The 25822-nt window shown below is 38.9% G+C and overlaps 2 protein-coding genes across 5 annotated transcripts in view; both read right to left on the reverse strand.

The window, feature by feature from the left end:
• Positions 1-290: 290 nt before the first annotated feature.
• ZNF639 (zinc finger protein 639) lies at positions 291-8388 on the reverse strand. The gene is made up of 7 exons (XM_030456499.1): positions 8323-8388; positions 7083-7180; positions 6617-6693; positions 6034-6141; positions 5058-5195; positions 3870-4798; positions 291-634 (listed from the first exon to the last, which is right to left on the reverse strand). The coding sequence occupies exons 3-7, from the start codon at positions 6672-6674 to the stop codon at positions 542-544; spliced, it is 1326 nt and encodes a 441-aa protein (XP_030312359.1). The 5' UTR covers positions 6675-6693; positions 7083-7180; positions 8323-8388; the 3' UTR covers positions 291-541.
• A 2563-nt stretch (positions 8389-10951) lies between these two features.
• PIK3CA (phosphatidylinositol-4,5-bisphosphate 3-kinase catalytic subunit alpha) overlaps positions 10952-25822 on the reverse strand; it is a 40887-nt gene continuing 26016 nt past the window's right edge. For 3 of the 4 annotated variants that reach the window (XM_030456496.1, XM_030456497.1, XM_030456498.1), the window contains 10 exons: positions 25251-25415; positions 24587-24690; positions 23244-23415; positions 22808-22914; positions 22155-22276; positions 21574-21652; positions 20209-20379; positions 19593-19710; positions 19287-19438; positions 10952-18162 (listed from right to left, as the gene is read on the reverse strand). In XM_030456496.1, coding sequence (XP_030312356.1) covers positions 17892-18162; positions 19287-19438; positions 19593-19710; positions 20209-20379; positions 21574-21652; positions 22155-22276; positions 22808-22914; positions 23244-23415; positions 24587-24690; positions 25251-25415 — 1461 coding nt within the window. In that variant the 3' untranslated portion in view covers positions 10952-17891. The remainder of the gene's footprint in view (positions 18163-19286; positions 19439-19592; positions 19711-20208; positions 20380-21573; positions 21653-22154; positions 22277-22807; positions 22915-23243; positions 23416-24586; positions 24691-25250; positions 25416-25822) is intronic. The other variant, XR_003987914.1, reaches the window with a different exon arrangement.

The raw sequence follows: 25822 nt of genomic DNA on the forward strand, positions 1-25822 counted from the left end.
AGGGGGGATGGCCGCCATCTTCAGCCAGGGCAGAAGTCGAGGCGGGAGCGGCGGCCGTGAAATGGAGACGGGAAAAGGTCCCGGCCCGATGCCCTTGGGTCAAGGGCGGTCCAGATCCCGGGTGGGCTTGCGGGGGATGCCGCACACGGGAGAGTGTGGGAGGAGCCCCGTGAGGGGAAGGCGTCTGAGGTGAAGCGGGGTCTGTCTGTGAGTCCGCTCCTCTGCCCCTGAGAATACACCCAGCCCTTGAGCCCCCCCAGGGAGCTAAAACAAAGACAACGACGCACGACTTGGGGTTCCTGCGTGCTGCCCGCAACTTGGTTTAATGAAAGTCCGCTAAAATTACAAACTCGAAGTATTTGCAAGGGTTAAAAAGCACAGAAAATGCATACATCTGATACAAGAGCATGAGAACATGGGAAACGACGACAAACAATGAAAATCCATGACACTTAAAAGCATTACACATAACACATTACTTAAGAACTCATTTGTTGTATTTTATAATTTTCTAATAATTAGTGGGATTTCAATGCTGAAGTCAACAATCTTCCATATAAAAAATTCTTTTGTTCAGTAACAAACATGATTTGGGAAGCTGAAGTACATCACACACATCTATCAGCTCAAAAGTCTGAAAAGCAAAGAATGAAACAAATTATTCCCAAGTAGAAAACACTTCCCAAACCAACCTTGTGGTTTTTTTATAGCTTCTAGGCAGAACGCTGCTCTTGACATAGAGATGAACCTTGCAGGTTGTCAGTGCATGTGGTGCAGAGTATCTCAAATAAAAATAATGCTGGCACACTTCCTATTCCCATGGTCAATTTCCCTCATTGAAGGAGAGGAATTGCCTAAGCTGTGGAGTTAAACACAACTTTAAAGTCTCTGGCAGTGTCAGACCAGCAGAGATCACCTTGGTGCAGCAATGTCAGAGCACTGACCTTCCACTTACATTCTTCACATAAATAAACCAAACTTTTGTCTTCCCTTTGATGGGTTTGTTCCCTTTGAGGGGAATGACATACTGTCCTTGGCAAGTACAGCCATTCCTTTCTGTCTTCCAACTCTAGACTCCACTCATTACCTTTTTTTTTTTTTTAAACTGCTCAGTATCTTTCTTGTTTTAGCATGCTGATCATGTGAGAGCTGATACTCGTGTTTCTGCTAAGGTAAAATGAGTCCAGCTACTCCTGTACATTTCTATTTATGTTCTGACAGATATTAAAAAGAAATACTAACATCATTCTCTTATTTATAAAAGCCAACCTAAGAAAAACTTGGTGCATTTTAGGCATAATTTGGCTTCACAACATTTCCATAGGGTATTATTTTCATTCCCAGTTTATAAATTACAACTAGATCAACTCAAAAGTTAGGTATGAAGTTATTCAGGAGTCAACAAGCAAGTTCTCTGTTTGACAGGGCTCTGTCCTTTTACAAGACCACCTTTCCTGTGTGGGACACAGTGCTGGTGTATACAAACAGATAAACTTCTGAAGCTTACATTTTTTTTTTATTATTATTCCTTTTTAAAAGTCTTTTTTCTATTTCTTGCCACTGTACCCTGGAGCAGCATTTTCTCCAGGGCTCACCTGTGCGTCATCACCAAGAGCAAAGTTCAGGAGAACCAGCATTCCCCTCCCATTTATACCCATATGAACAAAATTAACTTTCTGCATATAATAGTGCTTAGTAGTGCTTTGTTAATTATATTATTGCTACCATTTTAAGCCAGTCAGGATCCCTGTGCTCAAAATATGATATAAACAATTCTGCTACAGACATTGTAATTTTCTGTACAAAAAGCTAATAAAATATAGTCAAGATACCATCAGGTTGCCCTTTTCAATGACTACACAGAAGATTTAGCAGTAAATCAGCATTCCAAAATGGGGAAAGCAGTCTTGCCTCCTACAAAAAAAATACATGCTAACTGGTTCATAGTAGACTTCCCAGAAATGCTTCTCTAGAATCAGAACTTCCATAAACTGACTGTATTTAGTCAATTTTATCCTTACCTTTAAAAATCCATTGCAAAGACTCATTGCCTTCAAGCTGGTAACACCAAATCTCACTGATCAAGAACTGTTTTAAACATTAATTATATCTATACAAAGCTTGCATTAGACAATCTTACATTACAGATTTACAATCAATGCACAAAGAAATGTCAGATCCACCATTAAAATTTACAGGTCATCTCACCCTTATAACTAGCACAATCTAAATAAATTACCTCACCCTTATTTTTATCTGTCCAAGTATCCACTCACAAAGAAATACAGCTACAGAATGAACTGTAAAAATTCACTTCTGAAGATTATAATGGCAGGACAGCACTATCTAACCTGAACAGCTGTGGGGAATATTTTCAAAGTTTAAATTATTACAATTTTTGTGCAGTACCAGTGTTTCAAGCCCAGTGTACATGAGAAATTTTAAATTTACAGCATTAATATAACTATCCTAAGATATTAGCAGTGGAAAGCTAATTGTAAATGTACAGAATTATAATAATACAATTATAAACTAACAGAGGCTTGCTCTAAATGAGGTTGGTGACATACATCATTTCAGCAAGAGCTAAATTAGGATTTTATATATGAGAATAACAGTGTACATTTTCAGCTGGATCACATTGCAAATTCTCTTACAGTTACTTCTTGAAACATGACTTCATCTACACACAAGCAATGTGTGTCTCCTTGGTGCATTAAAAGATAGGAACTGAAGGTAAATAAAGGAGGTAAAAATTATGTGGGAGATCTGCAGTAAATGTGTGGAAGAAAGGGTTGTTGGATAGTCCCACAGACAGGAGGTGAAATTAAACACAGAACAAAGAATGTTAATTATGAGATCAGATAGGTACCCCAGGAGAAATACAGGGCAATTTTAAAAGCTTATCAAAAGCATAAGGTGGGAAATGCAGGCTGGTCTATGAATTTGGAGACATCCATGCCCAGGAATATTTGGAACAACCTTATCTTTGTCAGGCTGGGACAATTTGCCAAACATTAGCATAGTGACCTGCTGCCACAGAGCAAAACATGAGCTGGATATGCAGTTGAGATCAGCATGGAGTTACTGAAGCATGGAACTCGATGTTACCTTTCTCTTTACCCCTTTCTAAACTCAAGAACTTGTCTTGTATGCTACATGTACAACATCAGATTGACACTGGCACAGGTTGCCCAAGGAAGCTGTGGCTGCTCCCTCCCTGGAAGTGTTCCAGGCCAGGGTGGATGGGGCCTTGAACAACCAGGTCTGGTGGGAGGTGTCCCTGCCCATGCAGGGGGGCTGGAACTGGGTGATCTTTTAGGTCCCTTCCAAGCCAAACCATTCTATGATTCTATGAGCCATTCTATGTGAAAGTGCAGGATGACCAGCAGAACTGCCATCACAACATGCAACTACTCCCACTCCCCTTACCCCCCCCAAGACCCAATCCATCACACTCTAAATGTGATTATTCCTATTGAAACTCCCAGGGAAGGAAATTCACAACACCAGGTTGTTATTCATGCTTAGATGATAAAGATAACAACATTAGATTTGTATAATTGCTGTTAAAATTGTATTTAATATCACATTTCTTTGAATGGAAATTAATTCCAATTTTAAGAAACTGATTACAGGGGAAAAAAGTTATCACACTGTCTCATGTATCTGAAGATGACTTAAAAGATCTTTTTCATTTCCAAACCTCATTAAACAATCAGTACATTTATGAGGCAAATCTGCTGAATGCCTGAAATCCAAATGAGTTTTAAGGTCTTCAATCTGTCCTGTTGAATATTCACAGTATTGACACAAATAAATCCCTTCAGATAAATGAGAGCTTAAATGCTTGCAATATTCCAACATACCTGAAAAGCCCTTCCCACAGTCATCACAAACATGAGGGAATATTTTGTGTGTTCAATAGCTACGTGCCCTGTTGACATTTGTGTGCAGCCTGCTCCTGAAGCCACACACTTGGCACACAAAGAAGTTTTGCACTTGTCAAAACTGATTTTGTTTATGAGACTGTACTGTCCACGCTCCTTGTTGTGGTAGCTGTCACTCAGCTCTATCAGTCGACACGCGTGCTCGTTCACCACGTGGCTGTGGAGATCTTCTGGGTCATTTGTCTCATGCTCACAGAACTGACACAGATACTGCTCGTCACAGCTGTGCTCCTGGAAGTGCAGGTACAGCTCACTGCTTGAGGAGAACTGCATGTCACACTGCTCACACCAGTAGAGGTGGTCATTGAAGTGAGTGTCTGCTATGTGCTGACTCAGATTCTCAAATATCACCGTTTTGTAATCACAATATTTACAGATGTAGGGATCCTCCTCATGCAGTTTCACGTGTTCAATGAGCTGCACTTTGCTGGAGAAGCTTTCTTTACAAACTTTGCAGACATGAGTGTCCGTACACGTCTTGTGCTTCAGGATCATGTGCTGCTTTAAATCAGAAAAGTACTTGCTATTAAAGTCACAGAGCTCACATTTGTATAAGCCACTGCTGTTGGCTCTCAGCAAAGGCCACTTCTGTTGAGCTGTGATATTTAAAGCCTGGTTCTTCTCAAACATTTTGCAGGTTTCCAGAGGGATATCCTCTAGGTCCTCAGCTTCTAGCTTCTCAGGTGACACAGTTTGTGTTTCTATGTCATGAACTTCTACAGCATTCACTTCTGTTGTAGAAATTTCTACAGTTTGAATATCTAGAGGTTTCTCTTCTTCTGTAGGGCTATCACTGAATATAGGTGAATCACATAAGTCTCTGCACATACCGTTATTTGTACCTTTCTCTGTTGAAGAAAACAGATAATAAAAGCAAAAGGTTAAGGAAGCCCTGCAAAATGCAAAAAAATAACTTTTTGGTGAATTATAGTGAATACAAAAAGGAGTTATTTTTCCCCAGCTAGACTATGTTTTATGTTTAACTAACAAATAAAGAATCTACAAGTCCTCTACCTCTTCATCAAAGCAGGAAAGTTACATCAAAAGCCAGCAGCTGTTCTTTCCAGCTTCTTAGCACTTAAGCTGCAAATACACATTGACCTTTACCTTTGTCCTTTTTTTTAGGGTCTGTGTAGTGCATCCCCACAACATTTGAATGTGACCCACTCCAGTGAGAAGTCCCAGCATGCACTGGACTCCCATCATCATCTGTGTCTAAGCTCTGCACAGGACTGTGGTATCTACCTGCAAAGAGAAGAGAAGGATTTTCTTGTAATAATTTGTCTCTACTACCATCATCATGATTCTTTAACCACATTCCTTATTTACTAACTCTAGTTGCATAAATTTGTATGCTATCACATTATCATCTACGTTAAAGAGACTAACAATAAATACTTTATCAAATATTTCTATACATATGAAAGACAGCAAGATAATTCAAAAAGTGGCAACTCTGTCTTTAAAAATTCAGCAAAATTAGTCAGGTAATTACACTGGAAAAAACATTGTCATTTGAAATACAAAACCGTTATTAAATAACCTAGGACATCAGATTTAAAAATAGTATTTTTTAGGACTTCTGGAGACTTGCTTGTTAATTTGAATGAAAAGAACAATAAATATAATAAAAATCCATGTCTATATTTGCACAGCTAAATTTTACATGCTGTAGTGGATGTTGTATAGAAATGCATTTGGTTTTCTGTAAACACCAAGTACAGTTTAATGCAGTTGTTGGTGAAGCTCATGTGAAGTCTCAATTTATTTACACCAGTCTTATGTTACCTAGCTAGACTTAAAGAAGTCTAAAAATCTTAAAGAAAAATTTATTCATAAGGATCTAAATGTCTGCTAATAATCATTACAAATGCTGTAAAATTGAAGGATCTCTTTGTCAGCATTATTGTTCACTTTGAAAACTGTATTTCAACTGTAACAAACAACCTTCCCCTAGTCTAAGGCATACCAGATCACAATGATGCTCAGAAGCCACCCACTACATATGGTATATTTTATTTGCTTCTACAAATAGGAGCATAAGACACTTAATACAGGATTGCAGAACAAAATGTAGTCTTACCTCTGCTTTCAGAGAACCTCATATCTGGCTGTTTCATAGAACAGACACTATAGCAGTGGTCAGAAAAAATGCCACTGTTGTCTATGTATTTGCTTGCACCTGAAGAATCTAAAACAACAACAAAAGAGTTTTAATACCAGCAAATTGATGTAGCTATATATGTAATTGATGTTCACCAAGATTCTCTTCACCAGCTACATTTTTACTTCTCCAGTTGGCAGAATTCCATGCTGGCCTGATAACTTTGTATCAGATACAACATGATCCCACTGAGGACCTCAACAGGAGCACAGTTCATTCCGTGCTGCAGACCCCCATCCCAGCTATTGGAAAACTCCTTCCCTTGTGTCTTAGCAGATTAATTGTCATTTTGTAGCTTGTATTAATTTCCCATTTGCTGGAAGTACAGAACAAGACTGTTCAGATGCACTGACTGAAAGTGGTCAGGCTAAGACTTCTTACCCCACCCTTCATGTTACTGATTTTCCATGTATTAGCACATGGGGTCCCTTCTCAGTACAAAGTAATTATTCTGAAAATAAATAAACTTACCAAGTGTACCTAACTCAAGCTCCAGACTTACCTGAATATCGAGAAGGGTGTAGAGTCTTCCTTTTCCTCTTTTTAGGATGTTCGTTCATTTTGAATAGCCTAAGCTAACTGTAAAGTGAAAACATTAAAGTATTAGACAGACTTATTTCTATGTACCTCATCTTTCATTACATTATGAAGCAATGCAAACATACTGAAAATCTATACATTAAGCACAAAGAGGTTTTTTTTTCCTACTCCCTCTTCTGCCCCTCCAGTCCATTTTGTTACAGATAAGAATACATTAGATGCACACAACTAATGAACTCCAGCTCTGTATTCCTGTCCTGGAAAAAAAGAAGGATCACCATAAAGACAGACAGGTCAGGACTCCAGGCATTCCATGTAACCTGCAATTCAGCACTGATGCCTTCAGTAAGAGACCAGAAAGCTTAAGATAAACCCCTTTAGATAAAGTTTTCATGTTGAAAATCGTAACAAATGTCATGGTCTCTTACCTAAAATGATCTTCAGTATTGGTCAGCAGAGAAGCTAAGAAGCTGATGGCTGTACAGCTCCCAAATGTAGTGAATATATCAGCTGAAGAACATTGTAACTGCGGGAGTAACAGCATTTTGAAACACTTTAAAACTTTAGCACAAAACAATATCGGGCAACCTAAGTATTTCAAAGAATAAAGCTGTGAAATTGAAGCTAGAAAACAACACTAACAGTTGATCATTAATTTCCGTTTAGAGCATAAAAATTAATGAGGCAGATGCAGTAGAGTATTATTTTCCCCCAGGTTACTTGGCTTTCAGTGCACTTGGCAGCTCCTAACAAACAGAAAAATATTTGGAGACAACACCAAAAGCAGCTGGGCTATACACTGTCCCAGACAGTTTTGAAGAAGAAAGGGCTGCAAACATGGAATCTGATGTGCTTTACTGTAACACCTGAGCACTTACAGGCCCAGGATCTTATAGTGCTCCCACCTGAGATAGAAGAAGGGAAAAAAGCCCCTCATCAAGTAACTGCTGTTGTCGTGATATGAAATAGGTTTGTCTAGATGGAAATTTTATTTTAAGGGATGATCAACATGGAAAAAAACTTTTTTTTTGACATTATATCATGGTCTAGAAGCACCAAACACCCCCATCGCTTTTTGTGACCGTGAGGGAAGACTCCACACCCTACTGGGACCGCAACCTTCATCCCAGTTCGCCCGGCTCAGCCTTTTCCCCGCGGATCGGCCCATGGGGACACTCACTCCAGTTATTCCCCCCCCGTGTATCCCTCTCGGCGCAGTGATGGGGGAGGCCATAAAGGCCCTAAAAACCGAGACCCCGTCCCCGAGCCGGCCGCGGCCTGCACGGAGACCGCAGCGGGGAGCGGCGAGCGGGATGGCGGCAAACGAGCCGCTCCGCTCCGCTCCGCCCCGGGGCAGCGGCGGGGAGGCGCGGAGCCGGGGGCAGGGGCGAGGCCGCAACCACGTTCCGGCGGCGGGGCCAGGGCTAGGATGGGAGAGGGCGCCGCAGGCCCAGCCGGGTAAGAACGGGGAAGCGCCCGCGGAGCCGTGACCGGGAGTGCGGGACGCGCTTCAAATGGCGCCGGGGCCAGGGCTAAGATGGGGGAACGGCGGCGGGAGTTGGAGGGGGGGGGGGGCCGCGCCCAGCGGGGTGAGAGGTCGGAGGGAGGCGATCACCGGCGGATCCCCGGGGCTCACCGGGGCCGTTGGCGGCCGCTCCCCGCCGGGACTCACCTGCAGCTCCGCGCCCGGCCCGGGGCCGCGGCCGCCGCCGGAGGAGCCGCTCCCCGCGGGGGAAGGGGCGGGGCGGGGTCGCGCGGCGGCCGCCGCCATGGCGCCCCCTGGCGGCCTCGGGGGGGACGGTGCCTGCTGACCCCCGGCCCGTTGCCATAGCAACCGGAGGGGTGAAACCAAACTCCCACTGGGCCCAGGCCCAGACCCGGGCCTTCCTCCCGCCATCAGCTCCTCCCGGGGGCAACGGGAGAGGCTTGGACATCAACCTCCTCAGGCACAAGGTGAGTTTTTGGAGCAATGCAGCTCTTAGCCTCCAAAGCTGGTGTATGGGAGAGTCAGTAAAACACAGGGGTTGGAGAATTAAATAAGCAACTTTCCCCATTTCAAAGAGTTCCAAATTCAGAAGCACAAAAGGATCCCCCTTTTTGCACTTTTTTTTCTTATTATTTTTTTCCCACAATAAGGAGCAATCAAAGTTACATTTAGCCACAAAGCAGAGTATTTTCAAACAGCATCTTACTTTTCAAAATAGTAACTTGCTTTTAAAGATAAAAGTGACCATGACAGTCACTTAATTTGATGACTAAATAGATCATGGAATTTTTCCAAGCATTTCATTCACTGAGGTATTCTGCTCTGGATTAGCCTGAAGCTATCTAATGTTAAGATCAAGCTTTCAGTTAGTGGAGAAACCACAACTCCCCTCCTATACTGTTGCTCCAGTGATTAAAGAAAAAAAAAAATAATAAAAAATTACTCTGCTTCTGGCCTCAGCTGGAATCTGAAACAGGACTTAGTGTCTTTATAAAATCCTACCTTTGGCCTTTGTCCTGAAAGCTGGAACCCTGTCTTTAGGGTGATGTGATTTAGTACAAGATCCAGGCATCCCACTTCAGTTTGTGTTCTGCTGTTTATTCCAGTGACAGGAGCAGAGAATTGTCCAGGATAGCTTGTGTTTGTGTTCTATAAGCTGGCTGAAACCATTCAAATAAGTGGATGCCCACATATTTCTCCCACTTTTTACAAAAGTTTTTTGTTTTTTTTAAGCATTTATATGGGAAAGCACTTTCTCCACTTTTCAGCTGAAGGCAGCAACAATCCATAAATTGCCAAAGGAAAAAGGAAAAAAAAAAACAAACCCAAGCCCTTCCTTTTCAATTCAGTCCCGTTAGGTGAAGCAGAACAAGGGTAACCAAGTCACTACCGACAAAACCAAACACATTTCTGTACCTTTTGATTGGTTTCTTCTCCACACACACAGCTGAACACTACCAAGGCTAGAGACAAAGACAAGACTTTGAGCGAAGGAAAAACATCTGAGGAGGATCCCCTTTTGAAGCTGCAGATGCAGTTCAAAGCCACAGGCATCAAACAGCTTCACCCATGCTTTATGCAGATAATTCTAAACAAGTCTCACTTTTCTAAACTCTCAACATGTCATGCCTGAGATGTTCAGCCAGCTCTGGATCAGGTTTTAATCACTCAGAACCCATTCCAACTAGAAATACAGAGAAGCCTACATGATATCCCCCCCTATGCTTTAGAAGAGCAACACAAATGTTCCTCATCTTATTTCCCAGGAATTTCTCTTCACCAACATAAAAGCAGGGTGAACTTTTTCTTCAATTACATCAGTAAGTGTAGCTCATGGCTACAATCTTTGCTGAAGGTCAATTCATTAGTTTGAAAGGACACATAGGAGGTTAACAGGGATACCTTTTCTAGCATCAGTTTTCTTGCTCTTGTTACATGGACTCGGATTTTGGATCAAGCCTTTCCCATGCAGGCTGGAAACCAGGCAGATTTCTGAGCATAACATCAGGAGGGCTCCCTGAGATCCTTGGCTAAAGCAAACTTCCCCCATTGCAAATCATTCTTCTGTTTCACTGGCAAAATTTCACAAGTGTTCCATAATTTTTTGATGCTCTGGGGACTGAGACCTAGAGAACTCCTACAAAAATCACACCATGGTAAGGGCAGTAAAGTCTAACATTTATATTTGAACAAGAACCAACCATCACCTTTCTCTGAACAATCCTGTGCATTTTAAACCAGGTAACCCCCATTCCTAAGCATTTCATAGCTGAAGAAGGAAGAAAAAAAACCTCACCTCAGCTTTTTAGCAACTGAAGTCCAAAGACCACCAACACATCCACAGAAGCAGTTCTGGTGCAGCTCTGTTCTCCTACATTTCCAGTGATTTTCCAGGTGTGCTCCTCTGTCTTTCAAAATTCATATTGGATACAAAAATACAAACAGGCTTGACCTTTTTCTTTAAAAAATATATAGTTTTGGTAATGAAAGTATGAATGATATTTTCATAAAGCAAACCAGAGTGGTTTAGCAGTGGCATAAAAACCATCCAGCTGAAACACTTCAAATAACATATTTCTTCTCACAACTTCTACAGCTCATATCTAATATGTTACCTTCTTTCAAGGATCAGCATGTGCATGGATGAATGCCATGTACACCTATGACTTCCCATTCATAAATAAGGAAAATTCTATTTCTATTCTCTCCCTCTCCCAAAAATCAGCTCCTTCCTTCTTGCCTTTTTCAACAGCAAAGCTGCAACACCAAATCACCCCAAGACTGAAGATTCCTTAAATTCTCACTTCAGAATTCACAAGTGTACCAACCATATTATTTTAATTTTGTTAGTATACACATTAGCACTCGAAAGTGTGATAAAAACCAAAGCAGTTTTTTTTCTTTTTTAATAAACATGTGATACAGACTGTGAAGATAAATAAAAAGCAGACTTTTTACAGATTTCCATGAACATGAACTACAATAGTATCATAGGCCAAACTTTTTTTCTTGAGGAGTACAGCAGAAGGGGAAAAAAAGGGTTCTTTTTGTGTAAGGGGATAGGGGCTTTTTTGGGGGTTTTTTTTGTTGTTTTTTTTTTTTTTAATAAAAAGGGTACTGCAAGACTGTTCTCAGTATGACAACACATGCATCTTACTGCATCTTAAAACACTTTTTTTTGGCCCATAATTACAAAAATGTCTTGCTTTCTAACTACTTTACCACAGGATCTTTCATAAAGAATGACATACACACAGCAACATTTCCCCCACCCCCCAGTAGTGGTTATTTCAAAGATAATTGTCTCATTTTTAAAAGATATTTCAAGCATTGGTGGGTGTTAAGCTCTCCTTTTGATGCAGACACGTAACTGCTACCACCTTGAACAAAGCAACACAGACATCAAGAGATCACACCTTCCTGGGCAATATTTATCCCAAATGTCAACAGCATCCTGGGCTGCCTTAGGAAGAGCAACGGGGGCAGGGAATGGAAAGAAATTCTCAACCTGGGAAGAGGTCCAGCAAAGGGACATGAAAATAATAAAGAGATGGGAGTGGAGGCTGAGAGCTGGCACTGCTTAACTGGTGAGGAGAAGGCTCAAGTGGCATCTTGTCAATGTGTATAAATACTTGATGGAGAGGAAGGCTTTCCTTAGTGCTGGCCAATGAAAGGATGGAGGCAATGAAACAGAAGAAATTTCATAAAAACATTAAGAAAAAGACTTTTACTATAGGTCCCTCTATCCTGGGCAGACTCTAGACCCAAATGGAAAATGTCCTGGGCCACCTGCTCCAGCTAACCTTGCTTTGAATGCAAGGAAGCTGGACTAGATGATCTCCAAAGGTCTGAGACAACCTCAACAATTCTGTGAGATTCCATCAAAGTTCTTACAATTGTGGTGCCAGTTGCAATGCCAACCAGATGTCCAAAATTTCAAGTATGAGAATTGAGGATGTCAGCCTGCAGCTGTGTATATTTTAAATCCTTTTTTACACCAGGGAAATAGAGGCCAATGGTACATGTGAATATTCAGTTATAACTGTGCAAAGGGACAAGAGGAAAGGATGATGCTCCCAGATGATCAGTTACACATTTAGCTTCACAAGAGAAGAATTTGGATCATGGCAGCTGTAAGACAAGAGAAAACTGATCTTTTCCTGTTTTCCTTTTCTTTCCCCTTCTCCATCTGAAACAGTCAACCAACTTTGGACAGCCTGGGGCAGCTGATAATTCAAGACACAGAACAATTAATAAAGCTTAGAAATAGATTATGAGTATTTACACCAAAGAAACAAAGCAGAATCCATGAATAATCTGTTTTGGCTTTTAAGGATTAAGTAAACTATAGCAGATATGAGATTCTTAGGAGAAATAGCTTCTGCTTTAATTAGGCTATTTCAGCAATACTATTAAGTCAAGTTTAACTGTGGTTAATTTTGTTACTGTATCAGGGTCCTGACAAAACTGAACTGAATGGTTCCTAAGCCAGTTTACAGCTACTATGGAACCAGCATCAGAATCACAGGAGGAGTCAAGACTATATTTTTTGCCTTCTTTATATCTCAGGAATATTGCATCACATACAGAAGTAAAAGTAAGGACACTTAAACTTAAGACATGTTGATACAAACCAATGAGAATGCTAGTTTCAAAGGATGAGCAGAACATTGCTTCTACTCATCTCCAACAAATATTTTATGTGTTCTTATGCTATGGGCAAGAGAGGGAAGGAAAAAGTTAAGAGGCACTTCTGGCTTTGAGTCAGGAGTGCTAACACAGTAACACCTTGTACTTTGGAAAGTCTACCCCACACAGCTCTCAAGTGAAGAATACTGTACTGAAAATAAAGGAAAACAGATTTTCCTGAGTGTGGGTTCAGCAAGTAAGTGTAGTACAAAAGAGCAGGAAGAGGAAACATTTAAGCTAACAAGCAATAAGAAATCTTGTAATTCTCAAGAATGAAAGTAACTATCGACAAGATTAGTTATGGAGAGCTAAAAAGGCTGGTTAGACTGTTTCCAAGTAAAATTGTGAAGGGTTTAAATGGGCTGCCAGTAAACATTTCTCTCATTAAGAGAACACCTTTCATAATGAGTCATAAGTCATCTGTGACTTATATATATAAATTCTATATACTGATTTCATATGCTGTTGTGAATCCAGAGTGATTCTGATGAAGTCAGTCTTATAATCAGCATAATGTAATATCAGAATTTCTCAAAGACCAGAGCACCTACAGATTTGGTTACCCTATGCAGTTGAAAAGCTTATGCATCCAGTTTCCAGTTGGCTTCCCTTCATTAACACAAATGTAAAAAATAAAACAAAACATTCAGAAAACCAACAACAACTGCAGGGGTGGTGACCTCGGTGATCTCTACACTATTTCTGACAGATAGAGCCTTACCCAAACTGAGAACTTTCAGCACAAAAACAAAAAGATACAAATACATAATTTGTATGAAACATGTATTGCAAAATCAAGTTGGGATTCAACAATATGCAACAACATCCACAGCTATATAGTATTAAAAAAAAAACCAAAACAAAACCAAACAAGTGTGGTTCTTCCATTCAAGTAAAACTAAGCCAAGAAAAAGAAATGTGGAAGTTAACAAAAGTAATAATCTTAGAAGCAGCAAGGTACAATTCTTTCTATAATACCACACCAATTTCATTAACTTGAAAGATGCCTTTCAAAGATGTCAAAACATCCACAAAATAGTAATGTCAAGTGGCTTTTCTGATAATTATTTTTGAATGGGTCCAGCCCAGGTCTGCAACCTGTACAGACATGCAAAACAGGAGGAATTAATAATTATTACTAAGAACAGACATTGGAACGTGCCAGGTAGAAAATGACAAAGCAAAGAACATACCTTCAAATTGTCAACAAACATGGGCTACTGACCACGAAAGGGCATTTAGTATTTTACATAAAAAGTGAAGCTGAAAAAAAACCAAACAAACCAAAACAAACCAAACAACCCTCTCTATTGTCATCAGCAGGGTCATCACATACCAAGTTCTCTATAACCTTGGTAATTTCTATATTGCCCTTAATATTCAAGGCTTATATCTTCTCCACAAGATGCCAAACCAGTAACAATTTTGGTTTTATTTAAATGCTTTCTTATTTTAAACATGGTATTTAAGGTCTATTTCGTCTATGAAAAAACTACTACTGCACCCCTTCAGAACAGAAAAGTGTGCACATGAAAGTCAGTAGAGGTGCTTTTTCTGCTGTCTTTAAGAAAGCAAAGAATATATTTTTAAGAAAAGCTAATCATCAGCAGTCTGTTCTAACACTAAATTAAACATAGCTTCACAGTTGAAAAAGTTACTGGTTTTTAAATTTGTATTTCACTAAATCAGCATTTCCTAATGCTTTGCAATAAAACATATGGCCCAATCTAGGGCTCCCTTCCTACCACAAAGTTTTGCAGGAGGAAGGTGTTCCGATTCAATTCAAGCTCAAAATAAGCTCCTTTATGTTTTTTTGCAGCTGATTCTCAGAATAAAGGGAACATTTTCAAATTTGTATGAAGTGGATATAGTCAAAAGATGAAAATCTAAATTCCAAGCCATCTCTAAAAATCTAGAGCTCAGTTACAGGTGCTTTCAGTCTGTAAGCAGATCTTCTTTCTGATACCAAAGAGATGACTTCCTCTCATTTATACCAGTCTAAGTAAACAGTACCTCCACTATCTTCACTGAAGTTACATCAGGACAACACTGACATAACAGGATAAGGTAATAATACGGGTCGAACACTTTGAAGGTTAAAAAAAAGGATAACTTATTTTCCTTAAATATTGGCAGAATGTTCTTCAAATGCCTGTCCTGGCTAACAACTGCCAGAACAACTGCTAAAGCCCATGACCTTCTCCTACCTTTTTTTTTTTAATGATTTTAAAAATTTTTTTACTTATTAAAGCCTAAAATTACCCCAAATCATAGTGTGTCTGTATCACTGCGAAACTTTCCTTCTTCTGCTATTTGATGCTCATAACTTCTACAGCTTCTGCACAGCATTTCGTTGCATTAACTTTTGGAAACAGAGTCTGATTCCTCACATTTCTGTTTGTTCAAAAAGTGTGCAGAATGCACTACAATTATATTTACAGAGGTAAATGGCTACGAAGGGGCAAAATACAAAAGAAGTTGGGCTCATAACTAACATCCAATAAATTTGAGTTGACCTTTTCATCCAGGCTAGAAAAGGCTGACCATCTCTTAGATAAATGAGGTAAAACATTGTTTCAATACCAGATAAATAAGGATAATATAGCACCTAATGTGGCATTTGTACATGTTTTACTCAGTTAAATGAAGAGTTACAGCCAACAGGGTTTCAGATTTTGTGAGCCAAATTCAAACTGAAACTAAGCCATGTTTAAAAGAGCTAAATCATTAAGAGTGTGTTGACTGCAAAGTAATATATACAAGGGTAATTTTGCTCTAGAAAGTATGACCAGCATTAGAAGGAGTCAAAATATGAACAGAAAGGAATATGTAACAGACAATAAAAAGATCAATGAGAAGTCTATTGGACTACTCCAAAATATTTAGTAGACGTAAGGAAATAAAACTTCACATTCCCCATACTATTCTTGGAACTTCTGTAGTTTTCACAAAAACAGGTTTCCCCCCACAACATCAAGTATCCACGTGCACAGTAACCAACTGCAGGATCTTGACTATGAAAGTGTCTTGAAAAACTGAAGTCTTGGCTTTACAATCCCCAAGGTCTTTCATAATGTAACTGATTGCACATTTTTAGTATATTACACTTTGCTAAATGAAGCCAACCACTCATTACCTCATCAGTACAGCCTGCACAAAGTACATTTTATTTATATACCTATATTCTAATCTAAAACCAGCTGTCAGCATATTTTATATTACATGTGGTATTGCACTTTGTGAGTGGCACCTCGGTGCATGCTTGCAAGTGAATGAGTTGAACCCCCAAAAGCCCCAGACCTTTGGAATTCACTCCAAGTGCTGCCAATCTAGCAAGTTTTAAATGTTAGGGTGAACACCCTCAGAATCATGGGCTTCATTAATTCAAAAACCTGTTTAATAATTAGAAAAACAGTCCTACCTGAAGTTATACATAAGGGCAATCTGAAATCCTTGGTACTCTGAACAGTTTCCAAAAATGGTGCCAATTTAATTGATTGCACACGTAATAATAGTGTTAGAAGACAACAACTAGATTTACAAATATATATTACAGGCACGCACACACAAAACAGACAAAGCTATAAAATGTTTGGTAACTCTGCATGCATTGAGCTAGCCAGCAGATCTGCTGTACGTTGAACTGCTTATTATTGATCATATTGAAAATCTAAATTGCTATTTCTGATTCACCTGTCCCTGGATTAAACAATCACTTCCAGAGGAGGGAGAAAAAGGAGAATTGGTGGACACAAAGACTGAGGGTTTAAATGTATGTTCCTTGAATAGCCAACATATCACTTCATTAATGTGAAGTGCCCGAAAATTTTTGAGGAGACTTAGGCCAAGTTCACCTCTGGCATTAGTGGGTTTATCTCCCACTGCACTTCAGTGGTACTCACGTCCTCTTTAACCAGGGCTGAATTTGGTCCTAGGAGTAAATCTGGCCACCTGCAGTGACGTTAATAGAAATGGGAGTCTTGGACAGATAGAACTGGGCTGCAAAATTAGAAGAACGAATATTGGACAAATCATGTAAATAAAGAATATATATTAATAACAGTTCCTATTATATAAATAGCCTTTATAAAAAAATAATCTTTCAATAATTTTAATAACTCACCTTTCTTTAGGCTCTGGAAAACATGTATGAAAAAAATCTATTCAGTTCAAGTTAGATTAAAGCAAACCTAAGATGAACGCTACAACTCTCTGTTGCACTAAACCCAATGCTGACCATTCAATTTCCAAGTTAGTCAGTTTTTGGGAATGATAGGGAGTTTCTTTGTGAAAGTGTGAATTGCACCCCTAGAAATACTGAGCAGAAGAAACACCATACTGCACGGGCCTATTTCCTACTGCTTTCAGAAACCGTGCAGACGACGGACCCAGAAATCCAGGGGTCATCTAAACCTCCTAAGTGTTAATGCCTCTGAGCACATTTAAAAGGCACTGTCCTCTCACTACTGTTTTTAGATCTTTAAGCTTAAGAAATTCTTTTTCCCTTCAAACTACGTTGCATTTAAATCAGAAAATATAAGCAGCTGGGCTGGGAAGGACCTCTGAGATGATCAAGTCCAACCTCTGATCCACTACTGCCACAGTTACTAGACCATGAGTGCCACATCATGTTCACTATCACTTGAATTTTCATCCACTCTTGTCACTCCAGCATAGTCTCTACTGCTGTACCAGATCTAAAGTAAAATGTGATGGACTCTATGCTCATGCTACTGCTATTTTCTTTTTCCTTCTAATGGATCCTATCAAATGGAAAAAGAAAACACCCTTCCAACTTTACCTTTTTGGGCTTAAGGCATAACATGAAGTCACACATCATACTAAAGCTTAATTTTTGAAGTGTACAATTTTAGTGCTATCTGAAACCCTGTTTTACATTATTTTTTGACACTTGTCTGAACAGTTCATCTCTTTTCTTGCCATAAATTCCAAAGTTGTTCATGGTTTGTGCAATTCCTATGCAACCAGTCTTTGCTGCTAATGGGTATTAACAGTGCAGTACCCAAGAGGGCTACCAGTTCTTGTTTTCTTTGCTTTCATTTCAGTTCAAAGCATGCTGCTTTATTGTGTGGAAGATCCAGTCCATTTTTGTTGTCCAGCCACCATGGTGAGCATCATTCATTTGCTTCATGAAGTACTCAAGAGCTTCCTGCTCAGTTTTGTCCAGTGCCAGGGTCTTTCGGATGTACGCGATATCGTCAAAGGATTGCAGTTCTGGCATTCCTGAGCCAAGCATCATGGAGAAAAGGTTTATGAAGAGATTGGCATGCTGCCGAATTGCTAGATAAGCCTTGTAACACATCTCTTGAAACCTGGAAGAGACAGAGCAAAAAAAAGCAGCTTAATGTATTTCCCTATTAGATGCAGATTACTTTCTCATCTCCAAAACAGGTGCTGGTTAACTGGACATTTTTTTTTTAACATGGACAGTCTTAATTTAATAAGAACATCAAAATGTTGCTGAGAAAATATCCTCATCTCCCTACTTGAGTTCATTTCTGTAAGAACTAGCAGTGGTCAGACTAACAACAACAGGCTTTCAAGCCTTAAACCTCATTTATAATTCAGGCAAGCACTCCACATGAGTTTATGGAACTTCCCCCAGGCCATTTTAGTCACTGCTACTGGTCTACAGATTTCACAAAACATTTCATGATTCACTGTCCCTCTTAGCAGAGTATGCACTTCCTCTCCCCTGGTTTCATGAGGGCAGTGGCTATTGCTCCTTAAATACAATGAAGACAGGGGCATTTGCTATATCCCAACATTGGGTGAGAAATGCCCATTTATGCTGCAATAAGTTAAGAAATCAAATAATGCAAAAGCACTCCACTGCAGCACTCAGGTAGGCACTGTAATTTAAAATCTGTTTTCCCTCCCCTGCAACATATGAAATTAGGATTAAAATTGAAACCTCAAAATGGGCTCTCTTGAAAGACAGATATCAGGAATAACTACGAAAACAATAATTTATTTACCATTACTTTAAAATTTCTCCTCTCTTACCAGGTTCTGCACAATGTCACAAACTACACAGGCCAGCTGAAGCACTGATATCACAGCAGCTCCAGGAGAGAGAAGTATTGAGTGGTCAACAAGGCTCTGATGTGCATCACACCTAACGTTCAAGAACTGTTTCTGCAATTATGCAATCCCAAGAGGATTTCAAGTGTTAAACATAAATTCAGATATCAAAAAAATTCTCTTTATTGACATGTGTGTCAACCCTGCAAAGCTAAAGTGAGGTTTCTTGAACTTATGGCCATGTAAGCACTAACATCCCCTACTAATTTACAAGTGGATGGCTGATCTTCAACTAAAGAACTAAAACATAGCCTACTGCAAGCCAAGTGAAAAGAGTACTGTTCTGTTTAAAAGTATAAATTATTAAAGATCACCAGTAGTTAAGAACAAAACCAAACCAAAAAAGGCTCACCTTTCAAACTCCCTTGTTTTGGTACATTCTTGGGCTCCTTTACTAATCACTATTAAAAAGTCTTGTGTTAAGACAAATGGCACACGTTCTCTTTTATAACCAAATTTTTTCTTCTTGTGGTCAAGGAAGTGCCCAAAGTCAATGTGAAACAGCTTGGGAAGAAAGAGTTATTTTAAGATTAGTAATTTCTTGTTTAAATGACATCATAGTAAAGCTGATAATTTAATTCAGATTTATTATTTTTTTTAAACAAAATCATATCAAAGAGATGACATCAGTTGTGTTTTTAGAAAAATGTCATCTTACTTGTCCATCATCTTTCACCATGATGTTACTGTTGTGGCGATCACCAATGCCCAGTATAAAGGTAGCAACACAGTAGCCAGCACAAGAACGTGTAAACAAGTCAATAGCTGCATCATACCTAGTGAAAACAAACACAGGAGAGTTTTAGACATACTCTAATTATACAAAAGAGCAACTGTTTTTGTTTTTTTTCCTCTCCAGAAAAGAAAGAACCAGCTCCTATCTTTTCTTAAGTAAAGATGAAAATTGGCATATGCTGAAAACAGAAATACTTACAAGGAACAGTCAATTGGCTGCTAAAGTGACTGTCTCTCTTTTGAAGGCCAGCAGTTTTCATTTTGATGAGCTACTGCTAAAATACAAACTCAAGCTCTATCTTCATAGTTCTACCTCCCATCTCTGTTTACTGCTGAGAAGTCATAAAACCATCTCAACTTACAGAAAGAGCTACAAGCAGGAGTATTAGGCAAATGCAGGCAGGGCTAAAAAAAACAGAACAAATACAACAAACAAAACCAGATGGACATAATTTCCCACTTGATGAACTTCATTTCTCTTGGAAGTTTCCATCAAAAAGAGCACATGAACAAGAAAAACAAGCAACAGGAAATCTCACATTTCTCCTTTGTTCTTGTCCTTGAGCCACTGATGCAATGTATGGCTGTTGAACTGCAATGCTCCTTTTAAGCCTCCTTTACACTGAATCTGCATGATGGTATGAGAGCTCCTCACCACCTCAATGAGCCCCACACAGTCACCAATTGACAAACAACCATAAGGCAACATCCTGAAAGACAAAGGGGTTTTGTTTTTCTTTTTTTACATATTTAAGACATCAAGCAACAGGCATGTTTGACAACCCTTATCAGATAAGTGCCATCTGCTACTTACTTTAGATATGAAAATCTGTTTTTCAGGTGTACTATCATTAGTCTTATGGAAAAAAACATGAGATATTAGTACAGTAACATTCCAGTCACTGTACCCACCCATGTTGTTCTTCAGTTTTATATTAGGACAACAGGTGAAAGCAAAATTTTATCAACATATTGTTGGAAGCTTTGGGGAATACATTGGAAAAAAATTTGCTATTGTTTTTTTGTTTTGTTTTAATCAGGCTGTCACTTCCACCTTACCTATTCAACTTCTAAAGCTCTATGCTGCCTCTAAAAATAGTGGCAAGAGGGAGGAGATGATGTATTTTTGCAGACCACAGATAGTCTGCTCTTGAAGACATGAGCACTTCAAACGATTCTTGGACAAAGCCATGATTTTGTCATTACAGTACAAGAGACAAAACAGTTGCCCAGTCACATGAAGTGATGTAGATCAATGGATTCTTTTGTCCAGATGAGGAAATAAGAAAATGAGAACCGGGGTTGCTAACATACTCAGTTTGACAGTGTAGAGGCAGCTCCATAATGCCATCACCTAAAAATCCACCACACAGAAATGCATATTTGGAAGCCTAACATGTTTACCATCAGTTTTCCAAAAACAGAAGAGCTGATTCTGAGTGGCATTCTGCAGAAGCCACTGCTCCCAAAGGCTGGAGAAACAGTATGTTTATCAGACTGGGTAATACCCACTTTGTGCCCTAGAATGAAGATACTGCAAAGAGTCATCACTCCATGGGGTGTATGTTTGGCAGCTTGTTCAAAACAAATCCTACAAATACCATCAGTGGACCAGACTGTGGCTACTGTGTGTTAGCTCTTGTAACTATTCCTGGTTTATAGATCCCTCATGCCCACTTGAATGAGACTTATGTCTCAAATACAATCTTATCTTTACAGAATCCAACAGTTTAGCCAGCTGATTATTTTAAAAACAATTTAAAATATCACTCCAAGAGGTACTACCATGCCTATTTATAGCATTTCATTTATTACCCTGGGGATAATAGAAGCAATCTCTAGTAACAAACTAATGCAAAAACCATTAAGAAAAATATTGCTTGAGAATGAACTCCAATGCTTACCGAAGATCAAGACCCTGATTTTGCCAGATGTTTTCCATAATTCTAATTATCTGAAGTGTCAGCATGTCCTGACGCAAGTCTGGAACAGTCAAATGCACAGTTATTGTAAATTTCATAACACTAGAACACTTTGTTACACTTTATTTCACTTTTTCCCCCAAAAGTATGCCTAAAGGAAATGAGGTTTACATGGATTAATTTAAGTTTTGTACTCTCAACTGCAAAAAGCAGATATTAAATAGCTAAGAATAAATATATAAATTTGTGTTGGCAATTTCAAAGAAGTTTTAAAATATACACAAAAACATGAGAATGGAATTACACATCTGTAATATCCTGAAGACATTTTCAAGTAAAAACCCCAGAGTTTCACGTCAAAAGACCGAGTATCTTGGAACATACAACATTCAGATCTGTATCTGACCAAGACAAATGCTTATTTATGCTTGCTTACTTCTCCTGAAAAAGAAAACTGCTTTGCTCAGATGATGTCTTTTTTTTTCTCTAATATGTTTATTTTATAGGCTAAGAAAAAAACACTAAACAGATAGGTAGCTACTGGATTGCTCATTTTTCCTTACCGTCTCCATTTTTAAAGATTATTTCATTGTTCTGAAATAACAATTCAGACATAATATCTGGGTTTTCCCAATTCAACCACAAAGGCCTTTTTGCAGATGACATTATCCTGCACTCCTCAAGCCTACAAAAGAGAGAAGATTTCTATAAAATAGGCACAATATGATTCTCATACCTGCATTTCTGTAATACTACTAAGTTGTTCCTGTCTTCCTCAAATTCTTTCAAGTAGAATCAAATTAAATGTGCATGGGTAACAGAAAAATAGCTGCTTTCACCTTCAGAATTAAATTAATAAGTGCAATGTTAACCATTTGCTAAGCCCAAGAGAAGAGCTGGCTGTGTGGTAAGTTTTCCTTCAGCACAGTTTGCTCCTTACAAATGGAAAAAGGATTACAGACTGGGTAACATGGGTAATACCTGCTTCATACACATTTCTTTCCAGATGCAAAAACTCCTCTCAACTTAAAGGAAGAGCTAACTGTCATGTTGTTCCCTAATTTGTTAAACCATTAGACTGATTCATTGCTTAGGAATTACCCTGCTACAAATGTTATTCAGTCAACTTTGATGATATTTCTATATGCTAACATTTAGCCTTAACAGCCTCAACATGCCCAAGCATTTATTTAAATATCAAAACTGAAGACAATACCGAAGATTCCCCAGTTGATGAGCAGGATTGAGAGGTGAGATAAAACCTTGTAAAGCATCCATGAAATCTGGCCGACTCATTTGTTCAACAAGAAACTTCATCTGTACCTGATAAATAATCACATTCAAGCTTTCAGAACACTGATTACACGTATATGAAAAAAGGTAACAGGTTTTGGGTTTAGTTTAAAAGCATGTTTTTTACACAGGTCTAACATAAGCAACTCCAGTAAGCCACATATTACAAACTGAAACCCTTAACTTTAGTTCTACTGCCTTAAGATTTAGACAATGGCAACACACACAAAATATTACAGCTTCTAGAATAAGATATCCACTAAAGTTAGCATTACTACTTTTCTAGATAAATTAAAATCAGCTCTACAATTCTTGTGACTCAATTGGAAGAGTTTTGGTATGTGGACAGCTATTAATACCTTCTGGGTCTCATCTTTTTTTTCCTGCTTGAGAATATCTGTGAGGTTAATCAACTTCTCCATAGCCTCCACCTGCCTGCTCAGATGCTTCAGGTACATTCCACACGCTCGACAATAGGACTCCAGAAGTAAACCAAACCTCTGACTTACAGTTTTATTGTGCATTTCAGACCTAAGGGAAAAAAAAAACAGTTATATCTTAAAGACAAAACCATTTAGGGATGCCAAAAATGAAGCTATAGCTGCAATAACTTCTTGAGGGCTGCTTCTGGATCCTTATCTTCAGGTAAGGAATTTGTACTGACTTCCCACAGCTCTCATTCTGACTGGACTGATCAGGCTTCAGTACCCTTTACAACTAATTCAGCATAGATTTTACAGGCTTTTCCTCTCCATTCTTTCTTGCTCAATCCTGTCCTTCTCTATCCCTTGCTTTTAGTCAAAATCCATGCCTCCCAGAAACTCCATAGTAAACCTCAAGCTTCCCAGTCAAATTCCAGACCTCCTTGCTGAGAGCAAAGCCAACCTGTTTCCCCTACTCCTTGTCTCATTTTGCCAGTCCCAGGCTGCGGCCCCTCTAGTTTCACTATTCTTACCTACTCACTCCTAACATGGTCCTAAAAATACATCCACTCCAACAATTTAATCAGGCAACTTATTCCATTATTGTTGAAGATTACCAAGGGGAGTAGAAAACTGAAAGCAGAACAAAGATTCCTTTCTTCTATTTCTGTGTCTGATCACACTATCAGTTCTAACAGTATTTCTCATCAAGATCTAGCTACAATCCAGTATGCTGTGGGACTGATTTATGGTCAGCTTTTCAACACTGGCAACTACAAAGGCCCACCTTATAGTTGGTAAGGGAGGTATTTCAGCTACGAAGCTGTATAAAGTCTTTAATAAGTAAGTATGAACAGTAATTTTTCAAAGCCTTATCTGGTCAGATTGGGTGGCTTTCTATAGGCCTCAACTATTTCTAAGATTTTCTGAAAAAGACTGGTGAGGGATCTGGCACAGAAAGTTTGACCAGCAGAAATCTGCCCAAGTCACAAACAGCTAACATTATAGGAGGCTCCCAGCAATCTTTGACTACTTTGCTTTTAGAATAATCATCATTAGACAAAAAGAAGTACAATACTAAATATTATTAGCTAGCTTTTGAAACTGTAACACAAGATTCCTATTACTGATCTATGCATTCTAACTCTCAACTAATATAAAATAAACATCAAGTGGTAATTCTGCTAAATAGGAACATTTAGTATGCCAAGCATCTAGAACAACTAATTGTTTACAGCCAATACAAATCCCACCACCCCTTAGCATGATATTAAGCTTACTTTAAATGCCAAAAGAAGAAGTGTCCTATCCTTTGATTCGTGAGGGCCTTCTTGAGTAAAAATCTCACAAGCTGATTATCTAAATACTGTTCATATTTCAGAACCTAGTTAAGAATAAGAACATTTAAAAAAAAAATCAGCTGCAGTTATTGTTTCTGTGAAAATACAGATAAAGGTAGTTAAATAAAAAGCAATCTATGTTTTACATTAAGTTTTGTAGGATGACTGATCTTAGTATTAATAGTTTCATGTGTTAGGATTTGAACAACGTCTGCTAACCATGCATGGGCTGCCTCTATTTAAGGAATTCGCCATCTGATGCTTCCTTTGCAGCTACCAAATATTTTAATCTCAAATTGCTCACCATTTTGAGAAGATACTTCTGCTCATATTTTCCCATATGTTAGGACAGCTGAAAGATCTGCCTGTTCCAGTTGGCAGAACAGTTCCCCACTCCACAAAATTTTGGCATTTAATATCAATAAGCAAAACCACAGCTCTACAGATAATGAACAACATTTCATCTCCTCCTACTAAATAATCTGCAATACAAACAGATACTTTAGGTGACCTCTTCTTCACATAATGTTACCTTTTGTTTTATTTTAAGCCCCTGTGATCGAATTAACACAAGACATCACACATACCAAAAGATGTTGTATACCTGTACAAGCTGGATTAAATACTGAGATAGTTTGTCATCTGTCAAGGACTTCTCTAGACACCGAACTGCAAACGCCCGCACCATCGGATCTGGATAATTACAGTCCAAAAGCTCCATTGCTTGCTCTGGCTTGATTGAAGGCCAATCTTTTACCAAACAGTACATCTGTGGACAAGAAGTCCAAGCACATTATATGTTTGCACTGAACAGGAAGAAGTTATATCACACAGCCATTAGGAGGCATCATCTGATACAAACTGCTTCTCAGAAGATGCTGTTCACTCCCTAGTCCTCTCTCAAAAAACAATCTGATACTAGTTGCCAGCTCTGTTATTTTATCCACTATATAAAAATGAAAACAAACCCTTCACATTTAAGTATAACTGACAAGTCAGCAATATAACAAGGATTCAAGTAATACCACCAAGAGGAAATCCTAAGACTCTGAGCTACAGAACAAGAACTATGAACCAGGGTGATCAGACAGTTATATGGCAACTTGTATCTTCTAATTCAATTTACCATGCACATGTTTCAGCTTCCAGAAGTTTCCTGTAAAGCAGCATGTTTTA

This window comes from Calypte anna, chromosome 9 (genome assembly GCF_003957555.1).
Source record: "Calypte anna isolate BGI_N300 chromosome 9, bCalAnn1_v1.p, whole genome shotgun sequence".
Lineage (NCBI taxonomy): Eukaryota > Metazoa > Chordata > Aves > Apodiformes > Trochilidae > Calypte > Calypte anna.